The sequence below is a fragment of the Eumetopias jubatus genome, unplaced genomic scaffold (assembly GCF_037043125.1).
Source record: "Eumetopias jubatus isolate StellerSeaLion01/CBP00866 unplaced genomic scaffold, mEumJub1_p1.0 scaffold_12, whole genome shotgun sequence".
Lineage (NCBI taxonomy): Eukaryota > Metazoa > Chordata > Mammalia > Carnivora > Otariidae > Eumetopias > Eumetopias jubatus.
This window is the reverse complement of record NW_028274818.1, coordinates 5,138,008-5,160,574: the sequence shown is the minus strand read 5'-3', so window position 1 is coordinate 5,160,574 and position 22,567 is coordinate 5,138,008. Positions and strand designations below refer to the sequence as shown.

The 22,567-nt window shown below is 45.2% G+C and overlaps 1 protein-coding gene across 5 annotated transcripts in view; it reads left to right on the top strand.

Annotated features, from left to right (window-relative positions):
* CD84 (CD84 molecule) overlaps nucleotides 1-16,305 on the top strand; it is a 33,305-nt gene extending 17,000 nt beyond the window's left edge. For 3 of the 5 annotated variants that reach the window (XM_028090900.2, XM_028090904.2, XM_028090903.2), the window contains 6 exons: nucleotides 4,110-4,361; nucleotides 4,708-4,845; nucleotides 5,475-5,507; nucleotides 6,510-6,607; nucleotides 7,656-7,715; nucleotides 9,342-16,305. In XM_028090900.2, coding sequence (XP_027946701.1) covers nucleotides 4,110-4,361; nucleotides 4,708-4,845; nucleotides 5,475-5,507; nucleotides 6,510-6,607; nucleotides 7,656-7,715; nucleotides 9,342-9,407 — 647 coding nt within the window. In that variant the 3' untranslated portion in view covers nucleotides 9,408-16,305. The remainder of the gene's footprint in view (nucleotides 1-4,109; nucleotides 4,362-4,707; nucleotides 4,846-5,474; nucleotides 5,508-6,509; nucleotides 6,608-7,655; nucleotides 7,716-9,341) is intronic. The other 2 variants (XM_028090901.2, XM_028090902.2) reach the window with 2 other exon arrangements.
* Nucleotides 16,306-22,567: the final 6,262 nt, after the last annotated feature.

Genomic DNA, 22,567 nt, shown 5'->3' with positions numbered 1-22,567 from the left:
GGCTTGTTTTGTTTTGCAAATTTTCTATCTATAGAACACCTTTATTTCTTTATTGGTTTCCCTAAATCTTTCTGTACTTATAAATCCTTATATAAATACACCAATACTAAAAAAGAGGATGTGGTTGTTTGGTTTTAGCTATGTAATCTTCTATCAACAAGTTGTCCCATGGACCTGGTTTTTCTTTTCTATAAAATGTGAATAATCAATCATATTCTTCACTTCCCTTGGTCACTGAGAAGATCAAGTGAGATAGTGTATGGAAAGCACATCTTTTAAAAAAAAAAAGAAAACCTCTTTATTTTAAAATAAGTGTAGCTGCTTAGAGAGGTGTAAAGAACCAGGCAGAGAGGGGCGCCTGCGCGGCTCAGTTGGTTACACATTTGCCTTCGGCTCAGGTCATGATCCTGGAGTCCCCGGATGGAGTCCGGCATCCAGCATCGGGCTCCTTGCTTAGCGGGGAATCTGCTTCTCCCTCTCCCTCTGCCCATCATCCTGCTCATGCTTTCTCTCTCTCACTCTCTCTCTCAAATACATAAATAAAATTAAAAAAAAAAAAAAAAGAACCGTGCAGGGAGGTTCTGTGTGCACATCGCCCAGTCCCCCTTGTACACAAGTTACATCTTGTGTAACTATAGGAAAGCAGGAATAGGAACAGTTGTACGGGCTCTCATTTATGTGTGAGTATATGTGTAGCTTGCACGTTTATTCACATGTGCGCCCTCATGTGATCACCACCGCGATCAAGATCCTGAAGTGTACCATTGCGGCAAGACTCCCTCAACCGTTCAGAGTCACGCATTCCCTCCCCAACTCCCGGAAGACCTTAATCCGTTCTTCATACCTATCATTATGTTATTTCACAAATGTCACATACATGGACTCATGCAGTATGCGTGTTTTTGAGGTTGGCTTTTTTTCATGCAGCATAATTTATTTGAGAGTCATCTTAATTATTGCCAGTATCAATAGTTTATATCTTTTTATGGCTGAATAGTATTCCATGGTGTAGATGGACTAGTCTGTTCAACCATACACCTATCAAAGGATATTTTAGTTCTTTCCAGTTTGGGATTATGACTAATAAAGCTGCTATGCACATTCATGTACAAGTTTCTGCATGAAATGACTTTTTCTTCTTCCAGATAAATGCCCAAGAATGAAACCATGGTAAATCCATTTTTCTTTTTTTTCTTTAAAAGATTTTTTTATTGTGATAAAATATACATAACACAACATTTAACACTTTAACCATTTTTTAAAAGATTTATTTATTTATTTTAGAGAGAGAGAATGCAAGCAGGGGGAGGGGTAGAAGGAGAGAGTGAGAGAAGCAGACTCCCTGCTGAGCGCGGAGCCCCAACAAGGGACTCGATCCCAGGACCCCGAGATCATGACCGAGGCTGAAATCAAGAGTCGGATGTTTCACCAACTGAGCCACCCAGGCGCCCCTGTTTTCATCTCTTTATATGTTCAGTGATACCCACTCAGTCTCTGGGAACTGTTATACCATCTACAGGTAGGGCAGACCATGGGAAAGTCTCAGAGAAAGCCGGGTTGCCCACCTAACAAAATCTATACCTTTTGGAGAGTTAGTGGAGAAGATAGTGAGACAGGAACTGACATTTACTGAACTCTTTGTGTCTGGCATTCTACCACCTAATTTTTAAAAAAATATATAGAGATCACACATATTTAGGCAATACGTGCACAGAGTAAAAGCAATACAGTGCATTGCAACTCAACAGTGGTCACTGTTGCTGGCTTGTTTTGTCTTTCCTATAGATAATTAATGTGGCTAGATAGATGATAGATGATAGAAAGACAGATGGACAGATGGGCATTAGAGAGTTCTTTAAACACAATAACCCATTTAGTCCTCACAACAAACAACCCTAGCAGGAAAAAATTATCCTCGTGTTATAACTGATGGAGCTAAACCTCAGTGAAGCTGTGTGCATCCCCGTTCTAGAGAGCAGCAGAGCCTGATCGGACCCAGGTCTCCAGTGGCTTCTCCACTCTCAGCCACAGCCCCGACCTTCTCTGCCCAGCAGCCTGATGCAGGTAACGTCTCAGTTCCTGCTGAGAACAATGAGATAGGATCCGATTCTTTACTATTATCCCCCACCTCGACACCCAGCAAAAAAGAGTTTCTCTAAGAATAAGTAAATATCAAGCAGAGAGTTGGACATTTTTGTAAATCCAGTTCCTAAAGAAATGCGCGCGCTCACACACACACACACACACACACACACACACACACACACATTTTCGCTCATTTTTTGCTATATACATCTGTATAGATCACTGTTATAGCTCATCGAGGTCACTCCAAACTTCTCTGGGAGTTTTTCACAAGTCATCACTAAATCTGGTCTGGAATAGATCCGTTGAAGAGACTCACAAGACCAGGGTTTCTGGTGCAGTTGGAATAAGAAATATTTACAGCTTCCTCCTTACCATATTCTACTTCCTCACAGGCACAGACAACTTTAAAAATACCACATGAACCAGAAAGCCACATGCTGGTTCCTTCTGAATCCTTCTCACATGGCTAGGGGAGAAGGAACAAAGCCTAGCACAGCAGCCTGGCCAAAAATGAACTAAATTTACCAACTCAGAATGTGGGCATTTTCTTATCTGCTGGTAAAGGGAAGATCTTCCCTTTCCTTCTGCCGGCCCCAGATAGCTCTTACTTCAACCTAAATATAATTGTTCTTCTGTAACCCTTTACTAGCCTACAACTTGGACAGTTTACCTTTTGATTGTTTCAGTAAAAATATTTTTTTAAATGAACTTTTAAAGAGATTTTAACTTTTCACCAAAGGCACTTTAGAACAACACAAAACAACTCAGTGAAAACACACCAGAAAACAGAGCCCAAAAAAAATTTTTTAAAGACTGTTTCAGGGCACCTGCGTGGCTCAGTTTGTTAAGCGACTGCCTTCGGCTCAGGTCATGATCCTGGAGTCCCGGGATCGAGTCCCACATCGGGCTCCCTGCTCAGCGGGGAGTCTGCTTCTCCCTCTGACCCTCCCCCCTCTCATGCTCTCTCTCTCTCTCTCATTCTCTCTCTCAAATAAATAAATAAAATCTTAAAAAAAAATAAAGACTGTTTCATGCAACGGTGTGCTGGTTCTTGATGGTGTGTGTGATACAAAGGGCGTGCGGCACGATTTCATAAAAGGTAATAAAATATACACTGGTCTTTATCGTGCATTGCATAGAGCCAGTTGTATGCACAGAACGCTTTCATTGAGTTTTGCTGAACGTTCATACCTCCCAGCATACAGTGTCACTGACGAAGAAGCCAACAAGAATGCTGGCTGATAGTTTCATGAAGTGAGCTAATAAGGAAAAAGTAATTCAATAAACAAATATTTCAGAGCTTTGCTTGCACATTAACAAGAGAGAGCTCTTTGCTGAGTTGGATAACGGTTTTCAAATACTGGAAGAATATTTCCTAGTTTTTTGGTGCTATTCACAATGTAATGTCTACAGACAGGAGGCACTTTTAAGTTTAATCGACCTTAGCCATCTTTCTTCCATTGTTTTCTTCAGTCTAGAGTGAAACTCCACCGAGCAGTCAACCCAGCCCAAGTTTGAGCATTTGCCAATCTGTTTTTTGGGGGGATGGGAGTAAAGGGAGAGAGAGGGAGAGGGAGGGAATCCATGGAGCCTCATGCGGGGCTTGATCTCATGACCCTGAGATCATGTCCTGAGCCGAAATCAAGAGTTGGAGGCTTAACCAATGGAGCCACCCCGGTGCCCCATTATTTGTCAATTTCTGAGGGGTAAATACTCCCTCTGTGTTTTAAAACTTGCAGAATTGGGAAGACTTTGTATGTCATTACAAAAGACAGATACTATAGATGTAAATAACTTTTAGAATGTAGATAAGAGTAAATTGGCTCCCCCCCCAAAAATAGAAAGTGGTGAATGTTGAGTATATATTAGCTTTTTAAAATATAATTAATTTAATTTTTTTATTTTCTTGCAAGTTTTTATAATTTCATTTTTCATGAATAATTTCTGTAAATTTAACAGTTGGCTCTCCTGGTATAGGCTAACTCCAGCTTACCACTGACACATGTGTCTTCCCCTCTTAGGTCGGCTTGGAAAGCCAAAAATTATGCAGAGTTTAATGACGTCTATGAACAGCACCTGTAATGTCACCTTGACATGCTCTGTGGAGAAAGAAGAAGAGAATGTCACATATAGTTGGAGCCCCCTGGGGGAAGCGGGGAATGTAATTCGAATCTTCCGGACCCCCGACAACCAAGAGCTGACTTACACGTGCACAGCCTGGAACCCCGTCAGCAACAGCTCAGACTCCATCTCTGCCCAGCAGCTCTGTGCAGGTGACCAGCTCCATCCGTCTCTCCTGCAGTCTCCAGGACTCACTCAGAAGAGCAGCCCGAGCTGGGCCCTGTTCCCCATGGGGCGGCGGGGGGAGGCCAGGCCTGGTCCCCAGGGGCATCTCCTCCCAGGAGGGCGTGGAAAAAAGGCCAGAGCTTTCTGAGATAGGCCATGCTTCTGGGGTGTTCTGAGGCAGGCCCTGCTTGGCCCTCTGATTCTGTTTCCAGTGCTGACTTTGAATAGCAGAAAGCCCAGTTTCCCTTGGAGATTTGGCACTCCCCTGGAGGGCACCCCGTTTTGATAGTGCCCCTGAATGTGGCCAAGCCCCGCTGTCTCTTCTGTTTGCAGACACTGCGGCAGGCCTCCATTCTCGCCGCACCGGGCTGCTGAGCGGGCTGGTGGTGCTCCTTCTCTTTATACTCATTGTGCCTTCGGTACTTTTGTTCCTTTTGTGCAAAAGAGGACAAGGTAGGATTTTTCCAGAAGGTAAAATGTGGAAATGTACCTTCCTTCTTCCTGGGACTGAAGTCATTTATCCAAGGTGGGGCAGAGCGGTCCTTTGTTCCGGGGAAATCCTTCTTCCAATCCCCCTCCTCTACCTCAACATCTCCAGAGTGCTGGCCCCTGGATGACAGTGCCCTGAGTGGGCTCCAGAATCTGTTCCTGTTGTCATCAGTGTCTGGTGGGCCCAGAACCTGGGTGTGAGTTCAGTACTGCCATTGAGAAGCTGTGCTTCACTGGACATGTGTGTTTCCCTCTCTGGCTCAGTGCTCTCACATGTGAAATGAGATTTGAACTAGAGGGTCTCCTGGGTCACTTCCAATTCCATCATATTTTGACTATGACCTTTGGAGAGTCACAGAGGGACATGTACTAACTTTGCATTCCATGCGCATCACTAGATCCCTCTGGATCCCTCTGGATTCTTCTGTAATTGTGCCATGTGCAAAGCAGAAAACCTAATCTTAGGCCCCCAGAGGAGCCCTCCTATACCTCCTAGCCCCATGATCTCCCCAAATCTTCCTTTCCCACCAACCACAGTAACAAGCCTGGGTATAGAGGGGCTAAACCTCTGTTTCCATGTTCCTGACTCTCCTTTGGGTCTGATTCCTCAGGTTCCTTCTTGAAGCCCTTCAGTAAGAACTCTGGTAAGTTCTCGGCCATCAGTTTTCCCGGATGACAACTGGGAGAGATGAGTTCACGGCAGATTGGTTAAGACTCAGCCTGTGCCTTGCAGGCAGTCTGGGCCAAAGGTCCCAGCTCGGCTGTTTATCAGTTACAAGGGATCTGTCACCGTAAGCCTATCTTGTCAGTGGTAAACCAGACATAGAGGATGCGCTGCACATACTTATTAAGGGGATTAAACGGAATTACCCACATAAAGTACTTGGCCTGGAGCCTGGTACAGAGTAAGGACTCAGTAAACGTCAGCACTGTGCTTGCGACTGACGGCCCAGGCTTGGCACAGGAGGAGTTAAATTCTCTTCCCTGGAGAATTTAACTCAAATGGCATTGTGATGGGGAGAAGTCCCATAACCTGACTCAGGCCAAAGGGGATCTTCAGGGTTCCTCCAAGAGACATCTGTCTTCAGTCCCTCACAGTCTCTTGGGAAGGAAGAAGTGCTACTTTTTCCATCTATCAATGAGATGACAGAGAGCACTCGGTCTGGCTTGCCTGCCGGGTCTCAGGCAGGGTCTGGGTCGGCCTGGCTCACCTGCCTGGTCTGGGACAGGGTCTGGGACAGGACTTAACTCTGTGTGCCGCTTAAGCTCACTGTGATTTGTGGATATGTTGGTGCCCTGAAACATGAAGGCCCCAAATTCTAGCCATCTCTTTTCAACTTCACCCTAAAATGTCCCACATTAGGACCAAGGAGAGGAACACACTGGGATGGATGCCTTTACCACCCCAGGAGTTCTTAAGAGCAGGGACTTGTCTCTCCGGACTTGGCCTCTCCGGGCTCCCACACCACATGAAATCCCAAGAGGGAGAGGCAGTCCCAGGACCCGAGCATCCATCTCAAGATGATGATAGCCATTTGACCTTTTAGGGCTTCATTTCTTTACCTTAAAAAGAGAACCTTAGAAGAGGTCATCTCTAAAATCTCTCTGCCTCTCACGCACTGTGCTTCTATGTTTCTTCGTGACAGATGCCATCTCAAAGAAAACAATATACACCTACGTCATGGTTACAAGAGATGCCCCGCCGGCAGAGGGCAGAATCTACGATGAAATCCCCCAATCCAAGGTGAGCTGATGCCACTCATGGGTCCTCACCACCAGCCCCAGGAAAGGGAGTTGGGGCAGCGGGCCAGGGATCTGGAGGGTCCAACCAAGCATCGTCATGTCAGGGAAATGATGCTGTGAGCCCCCCGACGAGACAGGAATGTGGCCGATGGTCACCCTGTGGCAGCCTCTAGGGGTGGAGGCCGCCAGCTTCCACACGGGGGTCTGGCTCTGGGTGAGGTGAGAGGCCTGACTAGGAGTGGAGTGCCCTCCACGAGGGACAAACAACAAGGGAGCCCCTGGTGTAATCAGTGTCTGGACACCGACACGGGAACAGGAGGCTGAGGGGCCTCCAAGGGCACAGAATGGAGAGAGGTCCCCCCTTTTTAAAAGATTTTATTTCTTTATTTGAGTGAAAAAGAGAGCACGAGCAAGGGGAGAGGGAGAGGGAGAAGCAGACTCCCCGCTGAGCAGGGAAACCCCATATGGGACTCAATCCCAGGACCCTGGGATAATGACCTGAGCCGCAGGCAGACGCTTAACGGACTGAGCCACCCCAAGAGAGGTCCCCTTGAACTTCCTGGTGTGGCGGCGGCACACCCCCTCCTCCCACCTGCCTTTCACCTGCCTGCCCTGCCCTCACCTCCACCCTGAGCCAGGCTTCCACAAGCACCGCCTCCCTCTGTGCCCCGCCCCCCGCCCGCATGCTCCCCCGAGGTCGACAAGAGTGCTGGGCAACAGAGGTCGGCCTGGTCCGTCTAGCACTGTGCTTGGACTGATGGGCGGCTAGGGGCCCAGAGCCAAAATCTTCAGTGAGCAAGACGCAGTCCGAACCATGCAAACCCCTCCTCTTGGCTCCTGAGGGTTTTACCCAATGGCTACCCACTCCTCCCGCCCCATAACCGGCCCTGACCCTCTCCGAGGCTGGATGGAACCAGAGCTGAGGCCAGGAGAGGAGGCCACCTGGTGGGAGTGGGAGCAGGGGGGCAGCAGGCCGGGCAGAGGAAGGAAGGGGGCTTGGCGAGGTTTTGCCCGGGCTCCTCACTGAGGGCAAGATGGGTGTTTTACAGGCGCTCCCTGCCAAGGAGGAGCCGGTGAACAAGGTTTATTTCACATTGCAGACTGATAAGGTAAATCCTTTCTGACTTCTTATCCCTGTTGCCTGTGTGTTCCAACCATTCTGCTGTACCCTGTCCATCCAAGCAGGGGCCAGCTGGTTCCCTTGGCGCTCTTCTCTGTCCCTCTCAGGACTAACTGCTGAGGGCCGTGGCCCATGGGTGTTTCACACCTGCACAGAGCCCGGCTCCCAGGTCCATGGCCATCCAAAAGCTGGCCTGCTTGGGATGCTGGGCCTGCCTCTAAATGCAGGAGCCCCCAGGCCTCTGACCTGTTGTGTGGAAACTCCAGCCTCTAGAGCAGCTGGGGCCATGCCGGCTCACAGAATAAAACTAGACAACAGGTGCCCCCCTCTGGACAGAAACAGGCCCTCACCAGGTGCCCAGACCGACAAGTAGAACACAGGCTGAATTTCAGTTCCCGTTTCCTCCACCAGCTGGCTTGTACAGGGTGCAGCCTGCACAACAATTTGCAATGGAGCAGTGACACTCACAGTACCCTGTGCCTCGGTGTCCTGCTCTGGAATATGCATAGACAGAAGGTCTATGTCACTGTCCATGAGGATCCTCATTTCTGCTACAGTCAGAAAGCCAGCTTTGGGGTCTCTTCGCAAATCAAATGTTTTGCCAGTGTTCCTGTTTAATAGCTGGGCAAAATCATCATGAAAGATAAATAGGAACCCAGGGAGTCTAGGGGGAAGGGAAAGTCGTGAGAACAAAAAACATTAGGAAATTAGCTGCAGATGGATGGGAAATGAGAAGTAAAAGCTGATTCGGTAGAGGGCATCTGTGAGCTGCAGATGCAGGAGACTTGCAAGAGAACTCAATGCACAGGTCGTGGGGGTGTGAAGCTAAGCCAGTGTCCTGGAGCCCGGGAAGAAAGGGCCTTCACTCCCTTAGTGCTCAGGAGAGGGAAGGAAGGAGAAGGAGACAAAGGGGCAACGGAGGGACGAAGGACAAGGGGAAGGGGAAGGAAGAAGTGAGGGGCAGGGGGCCGCATGTGTGAGCCGAGATCTGAAGGAAGGGGAGGACACGGGAGGTGACACTGGCAAGGACTGGATCAGAGGGATTAATCAGGGCGGCCGGGTTGAGGCATCTCAAAGCGCATCCTCTAGACAAGGCCAATGGCGATTATTGATTGGTCATTATATAATTTAAGAAGAATTGTTTTTCCTATCTTGTTGGGTCCACTTTATTTGGGAGCAGGGTGTGGGGAGGGCTCTAGGTCTGTCCACATAACTAGAGCACGGGACGCCAGTGAAGGCAACTTGCCAGTATGTGAAGTGCCGTTATGGGGCTTCAGAAGGAGCTGAGGCTCAGCAGGGAACAAGGAAGGCAGGTAGCTTGAGCCTGGATGTTGCCCAAGCCTATAATCAAAATCAATGCTAATACCCCCATTCCGTCCTGCTGTTTTTTTCTGGGCTCTGCCGTTGATGACCCAAGGGCTTGCAAGCGGGTGACCAGAGCAGAGGCAAGGGACCCAGCAAAGGGCAAGGCCCTGCTGCCCCAGATTCCGCCAGCACCAGGGAGGCCTGAGGCATCTCCCTGTGCCGTCTGTCTGTCCCAGGCACCACCCAGGGCTGGGCTTCCCCAGCAGCATCTCTCAGTTAACCTGCAGTTCCAACTCCCTCTTGTGCACAGATGGGGAAAACCAGCTCTCAGGACGGCAAACCTCCTGGGATTTCAACCTATGAAAATGTGATCTAGGCTCACGGCCAGCATTCTCCCTGTGGACACTGAGCTTCAACAACCATCGATACCCAGGCAGATGCCCCGGACCCAGACTTTCTCTGCGTACGTCTTACCCGGAGATTGCAAACCATCACGCCCCAATCTGTGACTTTTTTGTGACTGGAGGTGATGAGCCTTCCCAGCAACCCCCTATGTAGACAGGATTGGTATTTTGCACACCTGTACCAGGCCATGGCACACCACCTAGGATGCTCTGATCATACTCAATGTCTGTGGGGAGCCCTGGGGCACGGCCTCCACAGTCCACACAGCACCTGAGACAAATTAGGCAAAAGCACCCTTCCCCCGAGGCAGATGCAGCCCCTCCCAAGCACGTGGCTTGATGAGTAGAGTGTGGGCTGCATTTCAGCCTCTATGTGCCCCTTTGCCCAGGAACCTTTGTGCAGGGGCAGCTGGCTGGCCCGGCCCACCCATACATGATGGTGTCACACGGGAAGCCATGGGAGGTGTGGCTCTCGGCTGTGCAGACACACTCTCCAGACGGAGGGTTGGAAAATGCTCCTTCTGTAGGGACTAGACAGCTGCAGCATTTTTCTTCAGGCTCTACTTCGGAAGCCTCATAAGATTTTCTTTCTGGCCAAGCTTTCAACTTGACTGGGCCATTCATGGGGTGCCCAGACATTTGGTTAAACACGATTCTGGGGGGGATCTATGAGGGCATTTCTGGATGACATTAACATTCGGATTGGTAGATTGAGTAAAACAGATTAATCCCCACTCCAGTACGGGTGCATATCACCAGATCCATCAAGAGCCTGAATAGAAGAAGAAGACAGAGTAAGGGAGAATTAATTCTCTCTGCCTGGCCATCTTAGAGCTGGGATATCAGTCTTCCTGCCTTAGGACTTGGACTTGGACTGGAACTTACACCATCAGCTCTCCTGGTTCTCAGGCCTTTGGACTTAATGCTGGAGAACTACACCATCAGCGGTCCAGCTGCAGACCTTGGGATTTCTCAGTCTTCATAAGCACACAAGCCAGCTCCTTGTTATATCTGTTTCCTGTTGGTTCCATTTCTCTGAAGAACCAGACTAATACCTATTCCAAGCAGCCTCGGCAAGAAGAAGAGACCGTACTCAGTACCCCATTCACCAAAAGGACTTGACCAGCTATATTTCTGACACTTTAGGGGGGCTGAGTACAACCCAACCATCGAAACAAGAGACCTTAAAAGAAGCGGGTCATTCTTCAGAGGGAACTTGGCAGATGATGGTGTAGATGATGAAACTGGCTTCACTTCACCTCTGTTACTAAGGTTCGGTCCAGAGAGTCACTGCTTCATGCTTTGGTTCGATGCCCCTGAGCCCCCGCCACCAGTGCTGAGAAGGAATCACCCATGGCTGAGCAGAACATTCAAGTGATTGTATGAAGAACCGTTTCCCTTATGTGTGAGCACCCATAACCAGCTAAATCCTAAATCCCCTTGAACAATCCCAGGCTGGGCAGCAGAAGTGAGCTGCATTTAGGCAGAAGGAAGGTGTTAGTCTCAGTGAATGGTTCCATTGAACCGTCTAGCCCCGACCACCATTAGCACTGTGTTGGGGGATGCAAGACCTCCAAAGTATCAGATGAGCGTCATGTCTGCCCTGGCCTAGCTGCCCCGTGCAAGGCAAGCGCAGACACTATAGCTAAATGCTGAATTACACGTTTTGGGGAGTGGCGGGAGCCAGTACAGTCAGGGAAGTCTTCATGAAGGAGGTGGAGCTGAAGCTGGGCTCTGGAGGAAGGGTAGGATCTGGCTGAGAATGGAGAAGACAGATGGCATCCAACCGAGGAAAGCACAAGAAAGAAGCAGAGGCTGAGTCGGCATGATGTGTTTTGGGCACCACCCCAGAGGCACGGAGCACGTTCACAGTCCCTTGCCTATGATGGCAGAGTGCCTCTGCTTTGGTGTGCCGCCCAACCCCCAGCCCTTTCCACACACATGAGCGCTCAGCTCAAATGTCAGCTCCTCTGGGAAGCTCTCCCTGGCATCACTGGTCAAATTAATTATGGCTCTTTTTGCCCTCTTCCCCCGCCCCCCGCCTTAGTCCTTATATCACTGCAACTCATTTTTTTCTGCTTCACGGTACAGATCATTATTTGTTTCCCTCCACACTGTACATACTGAAGGGCAAGAGCCATGACTTCATGACCATGGAGAGTGATCACGAGCGCTGAAAGTTTTAGTCCCCTGTGCATCCACCACCAGCCAACGTTTTGCCTTGTACGCTGCCTGTGAGCAATAAATGCTATTGAATAGAATTGAAAATGACCAGCCAGCTCAAATAGAAAGTACACGTTGCAAGTATTGATAGAAGCCAACAAGCATAGTGGAATCCAATTATGGCAAGTGTTAAATGTCAGAATGCCGACGTCAGTGTAAGGACATTTTGGAGGGAAAAGACTCTCAGAGTTAGACCAGCGAAGACGTCACCTGAAGCCATGAACCAGGGGTGAGTGAAAGGCAGTCACTTCAGGGAGGGAAGGAAGAAATAAGGAGACTTGTCATAAGGATGGAGAAGTTCCAAGGGGGACACCGAACAGGCTGGGTTTCCCCTAAAATAAAAGCATGCCTCGCCTTTGTGTGAGCTGAGGGACCGCTGCTGAACATGGTCCTTCTCTAAACTGTCCTTGCTTCCCCCTGGTGCGTTCACCCAGTGACATTGCTAGTGTCCTACAGCCCCAGTGGCAAGTAGGGGAGAGGAACAGAAGGAGAGGCCAGAGTTCCTTGGGTCTTCCGGGAGAACAAGCCTGGGAAGGAACTAGTACCCAGGAATTCTTCATGTGGCCTTTGGGATTTGGGACCACTGAGCTCCTGTCTCTCACTTTCTTTTCTCTGACTCTTCTGATTTATGAAGATATAAGCTACTCACCCCGTCCCTAAGGGCTTGGTTCTCAGATTCTCCTTCTGTAAAATGGGTGTGATCTCATGTATCACACTAAGATGGGCCAGTTTTTACGAAGGTGCATTGAAATTGGAATCTTAGGCGCAGGGCCCTCTAGTGGCAAGTGCCGGTAAGGCAGCACAAGCCAGGCACCTGCGGGTCCACATGGGCTTTCGGCAGAGAACAGAGAACAGGAGAAACAGTGCAGCGAATGCCTCTCAGAAAAAGAAAGTGAAGCCGATTTAAAATGTGATGCTTTTAAAAAAGTTATAGAATGCTCTAAACTGCACAGCCCACAAGAGAGGAGCTTGGCTGGGCCACTTTGGAAACCCAGCAAAGAAAGGAAGGAGCCTGATTGGTCTGGTGATTCTTTTTTCCTTTTTTTTTTTTTTTAAGATTTTATTTATTTGAGAGAGAGAGTGAGAAAAAGAGCGCGCGCACAAGCAGGGGGAGGGGCAGAGAGCGAGGGACAAGCTCCGCCTACTGAGCCCCACGCAGGGCTCAATCCCTGGACCCCGCGATCATGACCTGAGTGGAAGGCAGAAGCTTAACCCACTGAGCCACCCAGGCGCCCCTGGCCTGGTGTTTTGTAGGTTCAGCCTGGAGAAAAGAAGTGGCTGGGCCATATTTTCTTCCAGATCTATTACTTTTCTTCTACTTGACCTTTCCCTGAGTTTTCCTGGGTGTGAGTAACTTTCTCAAGAACCCTTAGAGACAGTTTCTACTGGCTGTAAAATGAAGTTTGGAGGAGAAGGCAGAAGGCAGAAGGGTACTGAGTGGTCCCAAACGCAGGCTTCGATGCTGGAGCGCCTGGGTCTGAATCCTGGTTCCTTCGTTCTGTGACCTCAGGCAAGTTAGGTTCACCTTTCAGTGCCTCAGTGTTCCCACCTGCAAAATGGGGACAGTAATAGCTCCTACTGTGTAGAGTTAGTACGAGGCAGCACTGTAAGAATATGCCTATAAGCTGATCTTACAGGCTTGAACCTTCATCAGGTGCTGAGCCTGTATCAGGTTCTTGCAGCACAAATGTAGCTGATATTGTGCTCAATTAGTGTTTAGTTAAGTGAACTTAACTCCCAGTCCTCCTACACCGATGCTTGTTCCTCCTGTCATTTCACTTACCATGCTACCCCCCCCTGCATCGGCTCCCCAGCCAGACAGAGAGAACAAGGGCTGGTCTGAATAATAATAATGCAAACAGAGACCTCCTGAGGGCAGGGAGACTGTAAGAGTTAATTAAGGGTTTCCTTTGTATACCAATTGCTATACTAGATGCTTTTTACAACTCACAACAACAACAATTCTTCCAGCTTATGTTAAGACTGAGGGAATAAATACCTGGCAAAATCAGGCAGCTGGGGAACACAGGACTTGAATTCAAGACTTCTTGTCACCAAGAGCCACATACTTGCACCTGACCATGCACTTGAGCCTTCCTATACCTGGCTCTGGACTCCCAGCACCGGGCACTTTTCTTGACACTTCATAGGTGGACCACAAATATTTGTTGAATGAATATGTATGTATAATAATATTTTAAAGACACCAAGAGCAGCTCCAAGTAAATGTATTCATATATTAATTCCGTTGTCTGGATAACCACTCAACTCTTCTACTAGAAACACCCATTAAGAATCTTGAGTAGAGCTCACTGTCTGCATTTTGGGCAGAGCTGGTTTCACAGCCAATAAGGGATCTGGGTCATAAACACTGCTGATGAGTTGTTATGAGAGAAAAACTGTGCAAATTTCCACTATTAATATCAGAAGAATAACAGAAACAGAAGGAGAGGTAAGAATTTATGAGTTGTGCAACACTATTTAAAAGTTTAGAAAAAGCTGAACCTTTAAGTTTTGATGACCCACCATACTCATAATAGCTAACATTTATTAGAGCCTACTATGCACCGTTCCCCACCCGAAGGTTTTATATGTACTAACTCATCTAAAGCCCACATAGGAAACATTAAAATTCATCTAATCCCTGAAGATGCAATCCTCCTTCACTTTACAAATTAAGAAACTGAGTCACAGAAAGACTCAGCAACTAGTCCAAGTTACTATGGAAACCAGGACTCCACTGCTGGCCTCCCAGGTCCAGGGGCTGGGCACTGAGCCACTGTTCTCAGCGCCTCCCCTACCCACAGCTTCCCAAGGCAGGAAACTTGTATTCTTGACTCCAGATGCCCTACGTCTGAGCAGTCACTAGGTCTTGTCAAGTCCAACTCAACCATGTCCCCTCAATCTGCCTAGCCTCCCTCTCGGTGTCCATTCTCCCAGGTCATTCCTTTATCACATGTGACCTGGGCTGTTATCGCATAAAGAGCAATCTTTCCAAAATGCTCACCTTATCGCTTTATTTTTCTACTGAGAAATTTTTCCTGTGGGACCAGACTCCTGAGCAATTTGACCCATCAGACTGTCCGGGCCTTTCTCCTGCTTCCTCCCTAAGCTGCAGTCACACAGAAGTACGTGGGTTCAAGAACCCACCAAATCCTTTCCTGCTCTATGTCTTTGCCCACGCTGTGTCCTGTGCCTGGAAAACCTTCTCTCCTTTCCATCTCTAGCTATTTTATACTCAAGGACCAAACCAAGGATCCCTCTTTGTGTAGAACTCTGAACCCCCCCAACTCAAAGCTAAATATATAGCTCGCTTGTAAATTTCCATTAATAAAGTATTTATGGCCCATAAATTTTACCTCCTAAGTGCCTAAGAAATGAGACTACAGGCTCCATTTCAGCAGGTAAACACAAACTATTCGATAATGCACCCATTTTTGTGTGTGTCTTACTTTGTTTTTGTTTTTCAAGAAAAGAGGCCAAGCAAGTAGCAAAGAAACAGCAAAGACTCTCCAACATGACAAAGGGCCTGTGCCGTCTGAAGCCTCAGGCCCTGAGTAGCCAGAAAGGGACTGTGGGGTTGAGGGCAGTAAGACAGAAATTGAGGACGAGGAAGTCTACTGTGAGAGAGATGACCAGGACCCCGAGAGAGGATGCAAAGCTAGCCACTGGGAGGGCCAACGCCAGAAGCAAGAAACCAGAGTGCAGCACAGGCACGTGGCTGGAGGAAGGGAAGGCAACTCTGCCTCCATCATCCTAAAGATAGGAAACTGGGCACTTAAGTCACACCTCCCTCCAGGACGAGAGCTTTGCTTTATTCATCTTGCTGTTCACTGCACCCATGATAGAAGCTAGTGCCTAGGAGAGCTTCATAAACATATGAATAAATATGTGTTGAACCAAACTCAGATTGGGACCCAGACACTGGGATTCTCCCTTCCAGAGTCTGGGTCTAGGGAACGGAGAGCAGAGGTTGTGTGGGTCGCTCACGGTGCCACCTGGAGAAAGCACTGGGCTTTTCAGTGAGAAGAATGCGCTGTGGTTCCCTCACAACTGTTGGTGCAGGACCTCAGGATGTTTTGTAAAACCCTGAAGGAGAATGGACGTGCTAAGAGGTGGTGTGTGAGATTTCAAATGGAAGCTTCTCGATCTGAAAACACCTCCATAACTCCCCGCTTATCACAGAAGCTCCAGACCCTCTGCTCTGAGCAGCTCTTTGCAGATGTGCTTGGGCTCCCAGCTACTCCAGCTACATCTCCACATCCCTTTCTTGTTGGGCTGAAAGTAAGCTGCTACCCTGAAGAACTTCAGAGTCCCTTTGTAGAAACTCTGTAAGCAGATACAGAACTACTTGAGAAGATTTTTTTAAAAAATTGGTGGTGTTTTCCCAGTGCCCTGAGGTTCTGGCACATTTCATTTATTTTAGCCTTATGCGTTAGCCCTAGGACCCTTTCTCTACCTCTCCTCCTTCCCCTCACCACCTCCAAATCCAACGCCCCCTACCACTCATCCCTCAATGCTCAGTGCAAACGCCCCTTCCTGGGAGCAACTTTCCCTGCTCCTGCAGACCATGTTTGATGCCCACACTTTGTTCTCATTGTACTACATGTCTTTCCTTCACAGAAGATTTCAAATTTTGTCTTTAAATATTTCTCCTTGTGATTATTTAGTTAATGTCTCTCTTTCCTCACTAGACTGTGAGCTCCATCAGGGCACAGACCATGGCCGGTTTTGCTCACCATTTGTACCCACAGTACCTGACCCTGTGCAAGTTGGAGAGGAAGTTTTCAATGTTATCATATTTTGATTAACTAATGAAGATGCAGCAGTTTGTGCAGGCTTCACCTGCCTTACCTGGAACGTGAGAATCCTTTGGCCCATGTCTCAATGACAAAGCTATTTATTCCTAAGCAGTAAGACCCTTAATAAGTCTCTAACCTTTGGGTAGAAATGCAGTAGAAAATGCACCATCGGATGTACTTCCTGTGCAGGAAACATAGTTAAGGGTCAGAAAATATAGAAAAGAACTAACATTATAGGGCTAAGACTGTTATCCTTGGAAAGGCATGCTCACAAGGTTGTCCTGGGCTGGTGTCTGGGAAGTTGGATTTGGGGAGTTTAACCACACCCTGATAAGGGTGGTTCACTGAGCTTAAACTATTTGTACAATTTGGTTTGTGCTAAACACCTGATTTCCTTCTGGGGTTCTGAAATTTTGGTATGTGCTAGGCAGACAGTGCTTCCATTTCTGACAGTTGAAAAAAAAAAACCCTGGAATTCTGGGCTGAGGCAGGCTTCCAGGTGGACAACATTTCACACATGTTGGCACAATACGTTGCTAGAAGAATTAAGAATGGTCCTGTGTGACTCCGCTGGGATAAGACTCTTGGAAGCTTCACCAGGTTTCTTCTGGACACAACTCCAGGTACCATTCCCTTTGCTGATCTTGCTTTGATCTATTTCCTGTAATAAGTCGTAGCCATGAGTAGGACTATATGCCAAATCCTGTAAGTCCTCCTAGTGAATCATTGAACATGGAAGTAGCCTTGAAAACCCCTAACACACCTCCTAAATGTTTTTGCAGTCTATCTGACTTCTCTTCTTTCATCTGCCAATAGCTGCTGCAGTCGTGGCCCCCACCACCTCTTCCTGGACAACAGCAGCTTCCCTCCCACATCCACACTCATCCTGGTCCAATCCATTCTCTATACCACAGCCAGAGTGGTCTTTCCAAACACAAATGTGATCCTGGTGGCAGGAGGAACCAATGGATTGCTGGTGTACCTTTATATCTGTAGTGGTTCACAAGCTGAAAGTTTATAAGTAGAAGAACTTCTTTCACCAGAGAAAAATTGGAAACAATATTCAGTAATCTAATTCCCATAAATGTGCCAAGGCTAGGTGGTCTCATGAACTAGTTCTATCATAGTCAGTGAAAGGATAATTCCCATGTAATTTTAACTGTTCCAAAGCATAGAAACTTCAAAGTTCATTGAGCACTACTAATATAACACTGATTCCAAACTAGATGAGGATGATTCTCCAACAAGAAAAATATAGGGATCAGCAAACAACAGCCTGTGTACAAATCCAGCCTGCCAAGTGTTTTTATATAACCTGTGGGCTAAGAATAGTCTTTACAATTTCCAAAGGTTGAAAAAAAACTTGAAAGAATAATATTGGTAACATGTGAAAATTATATGGAATTCAAATTTCAGTGTTCATAAATAAAGTTTTATTGGAACACACACAACAGTCATCTGTTTGTGTATTGACAATGGCTGCTTTCATTCTACAACAGCCAAGTTGAATAGCTGCAGTGAAGAATGTATCGTTGCACAGTGTAAAATATTCACTATCTTGACTTATACAGGAAAAAAGTTGTCAACTCCTGATAATCTCACTTATACATATAAATATTAAGATCTTAATTTAAAAAATAAGAAGAAAAAATCTTAATTTAAATTTTAGTAAATGAACCAAGCAATGCATGAAAAGAAAAAAAAAAATACAGCAAGTAGGGTTTATCCCCAGAATGCAAAGATGATTTATCTTTAAGAAATCTTCTATTGCAATTTATTGTTTAAACACATTAAAGAGGAGGGAAAAAAACCATAATCATCTTGACTGATGCCAAAAAATGTATTTGATAAAATTCAACAACCACAACTGATTAGGAAAAAAATTAGCAAATAGAATAAAAATAGAAGACGTTTCAGTCAACGCCCAATCAGAAAAATTGAAACCATGTTAAATATACAAACCCCACAAATTGAACATAAGAATTGAATACAAAAGTGATGGAAGGGTTTGAGGAGTGAAACAGGGAAGATGAGGTTATTGACCAAGTCCAGGAAGGTGTTACCACTCTTGGGGGAATTTGCCTTTGGAACTAGTGCTGTCCCATCACAGGATGCCAGGAGTCCGTACTCCAACCAAAGCCACAAGAGTCTGGGAGCCTAAGTTGCCCCGCCACGGTGGCTGCCATCATTGGAGCCAGAGCCCAGAAATACCACACTGCCAAGACTTCTGGAATGACTGCTGGAACTGCATTGCTAGACCAAGAACCCTGGGACTGCATTCATTTCCCATTATTGCTGCCACTGCTGGGGACATGATCAGAAGCCAAGATGAAAAAAAAAACATTTCTCCCTTCTTCCCACTTTCCAGTGTTTCACCAGTACCACCCATTGATAAAAGTATAGAATAATATCCCTCATGAATGTTGATGCAAAAATCCTCAACAAAATACCAACAAACCAAATTCAGCAGCACATTAAAATGATTATACATCATGACCAAGTTGGATTTATTCCTGGAGGGCAAGGATAGTTCAACATAAAAAAAAAAAAAAAACAATGACTGCAATAGAACAATTAATAGAATGAAAGGGGGAAAAAAACCACATGATCATCTCATTTGATGCAGAAAAAACATTTGACAACATTCAACACCTTTTTCATGATTAAAAACAGTTAACAAATTAGGAATACAAGGAAATTACTTCCACATAATAAAAACCATGTATTAGTTTGCCAAAGCCTGCCGTAACAAAGTACCACAGGCTGGATGGTTTAAACAACAGAAATGTATTTTCTCACAGTCCCAGAGGCTAGAAGTCTGCAATTAAGATGTCAGCAAGATCAGTTTATTGTGAGGCCTCTCTCTCTGGCTTATGGATGGTTTTCTTCTCCCTGTGTCTTCATATATCTTCTCTCTGTGCATGTCTATGTTCTGATCTCTTCTTTTTATAAAAACATCAACCTTATTGAATTAGGGTCCACCCATACGATCTTATTTTAACTTAATTACCTCTTTGAACACCTTATCTCCAAATATAGTCACATTCTGAAGTACTGGGAGTTAGGACTTCAACATGTGGGTTTTGGCAGGACACAGTTCAGCCTATAACATTCTGCCTTCTGCATCCCCCAAATATGTCCTTTTAACAAGTAAAATGTGTTCACTCCATCCCAACAGCCCCAAAGTCTTAACCCATTTCAGTATCAACTCTCAGTCCAAAATCTCATCTAAATATCATCTAAATCAGGTATGTGGGAAACTCAAGGTAGGACTTATCCTGAGGGAAAATTTAACTCCAGTTGTGAATCTGTAAAACCAGACAAGTTATATGCTTCCCCAACATAATGGTGAGACAAACAAAGGATAGACATGCCCACTCCAAAGCGAGAAATAGAAAAAAGGAAAGGAATCATATTTGTTTTGTTTTTTTAGAGTCCATATACAAGTGAAATCATATGGAATTTGTCTTTCTCTAACTTACTTCAGTTAGCATAATGCCCTCAAGGACCAACCATGTTGCTATGATTTCCCTTATATGTGGAATCTAAAACAAAACAAAACACACAATCAAATTATGACAACAACAATCAAATTATGACAATAACCCAAAAAACCCCAAGCTCATGGATAGAGATAACAAATTAGTGGTTGTCAGAGGGGAGGGGGGCATGAGGAGAGGGTGAAGTGGGTGAAGAGGTTCAAAAGATAAAAAATTTCCATTATAAAATAAATAAGTCATGGAGATGTAATGTATGTTATGAAAACTATAGTTAATAATATGTATTGCATATTTGAAAGTTGCTAAGAATAAATCTTAAAAGTTCTCAACACAAAAGAAATTGTAACTATGTATAGTGACCAATGATAACTAGACTTATTGTGGTGATTATTTCCCATTGTATACAAATAGAGAATCATGTTGCACACCTGAAACTAATATAACTATGTCAATTATACGTCAGTAAAAAAAAGGAAAGGGGTCACAGTTCCCAAGCAAGTCCAAAATCTAGCTGGGCAGATTCTATTAGATTTTAAGACATGGGAGTAATCCTCTTTGGCTCCACGCTCTGTTTGGTGGATCCACCTGGGTGGCTCTGCCTTCTGGGACCACCAGGTTCATCCTCTCCACCTCCAGCAGTGGCCCCACCCCTCTATAACCAAAAGCAGCCCTGACCCCTGAGCTGTGCCTTTGGGCCCATAGTGGCAGTATCAGCCCTGGCTTTTTTCTCATTTCTGGAATGATAATACATGTTTGCAGCTGGATAACTTTATTGGTCTGTCCTGTAGAATTCCAGAAATCCCATGGCCTTCCTTAATCTAGTCCTGTCTCTGTCTCCTTCAGTCCAAGTTGACAGCATTTCTGCTGGTATAAAATTCCCAAAAGCCTTGTTGGTCTCCCCTGCAATTCACAGAGGCCCGCACCATCAGACAACAGGTCCTCCCCAGATTGTTCCTGGATAACCCCATCTCTATCCCTCGCTTCCCCTGAAATGATTAATTGTATCCATAAGTCACACACCTGTAATTCAGCCCCATGATAGGCCATATATGAAAAACTCACAGCTAATATCATACTAAAAGGTGAAAGAATAAAAGCTTTCTCCCTAAGATAAGAAGACAAGGATGCTGGTTTTTACCATTTCTACTCAACATAGTATTTGAAGTTCTAGCCAGAGCAATTAGGCAAGAAAAAGAAATAAAAGGCATCCGAATTGGAAAAGAAGTAAAATGATCTCTGTTCATAGATGACATGATCTTATATATAGAAAACCCTAAAGATTACACACACACACACAAAAACCTATTAAAACTAATAAATGAGTTAAGCAAACTAGCAATATGCAAAATGAACACACAAAACACAGTTGTTTTCATACACCAACAATGAACCATACAAATGGGAAATTGTGAAAACAATTGCATTTACAATAGCATTAAAAAGAATAAAATACTTAGGAATAAAATTAACGAAGAAGGCAAAAGTCTTAAACACAGAAAATTATAAAACATTACTGAATGAAATTAAAGAAGACAAAAATAAATGGAAAACATTCTGTGTCCATGAATTGAAAGATTTATTATAAGGTGATAATACCATCCAAAATGATCTACAGAGTCAATGCAACCCTGATCAAATCCGAACAATGTTTTTTGCAGAAATGGAAAAACACATCCTAAATTTCATAAGAATGTCAAGGGACCCTGAATGGACAAACAATCCTGAAAAGGAAGAACAAAGTTGTTTGACTCACACTTCCTGATTTCAAAACTTATGGGAAAGCTATAGTATTCAAAAACAGTGCCACATGGGCATAAGACAGACCAACGGAATAAAATAGAGAACCTAGATATAAACCCTTGAATAAATGTTCAAATGATTTTTGCCAAGGATATTGAGAACATTCAATCGGGAAAGGACAGTCTTTTCAACAAATTATGTTGGGAAAACTGGATCTCTACATGCACAAGAATGAAGTTGGACCCTTATCTTTTTTTTCCCTTATCTTATTCCATACACAAAAATTAATTCAAATGGATCAAAGACCTAGATATAAGAGCTAAGACTAAAAAATTCTTAGGCGAAAACATAGGGGAAAATCTTTATAATATTGGATTTGGCAATTATTTTTTTAATATAACACGAAAAGCATAAACAACAAAAGAAAAAAACATAAATTGGCCTTCATCGAAATTTAAAACTTTTGTGCCTCAAAAGACACTATCAAGTGACACAATCCCAGAATGGAAGAAAATATTTGCAAATCATGTATCTTATAGAAGATTAATATCTAGAATATATAGAGAACTCTTATGACTCAATAACAATAAAACCCAAACAATTTTAAAAGGGGCAAATAACTTGAATAGGTACTTCTCCAAGAAGATATACAAATGACCAATAAGCACATGAAAAGATGCTCAACATCACTAATCATTAAAGAAATGCAAATCAAAGCCACAATGAGATACTACTTAACATCCATGAGGATGATTATTATCAGAAAAACAAAACAACAAATGTTGGCAAAGATGTAGAGAAACTGGAACTTGTATGCATTGCCAGTGCAAATGTAAAATAGTGCAGCCATAATGGAGAACAATTTAG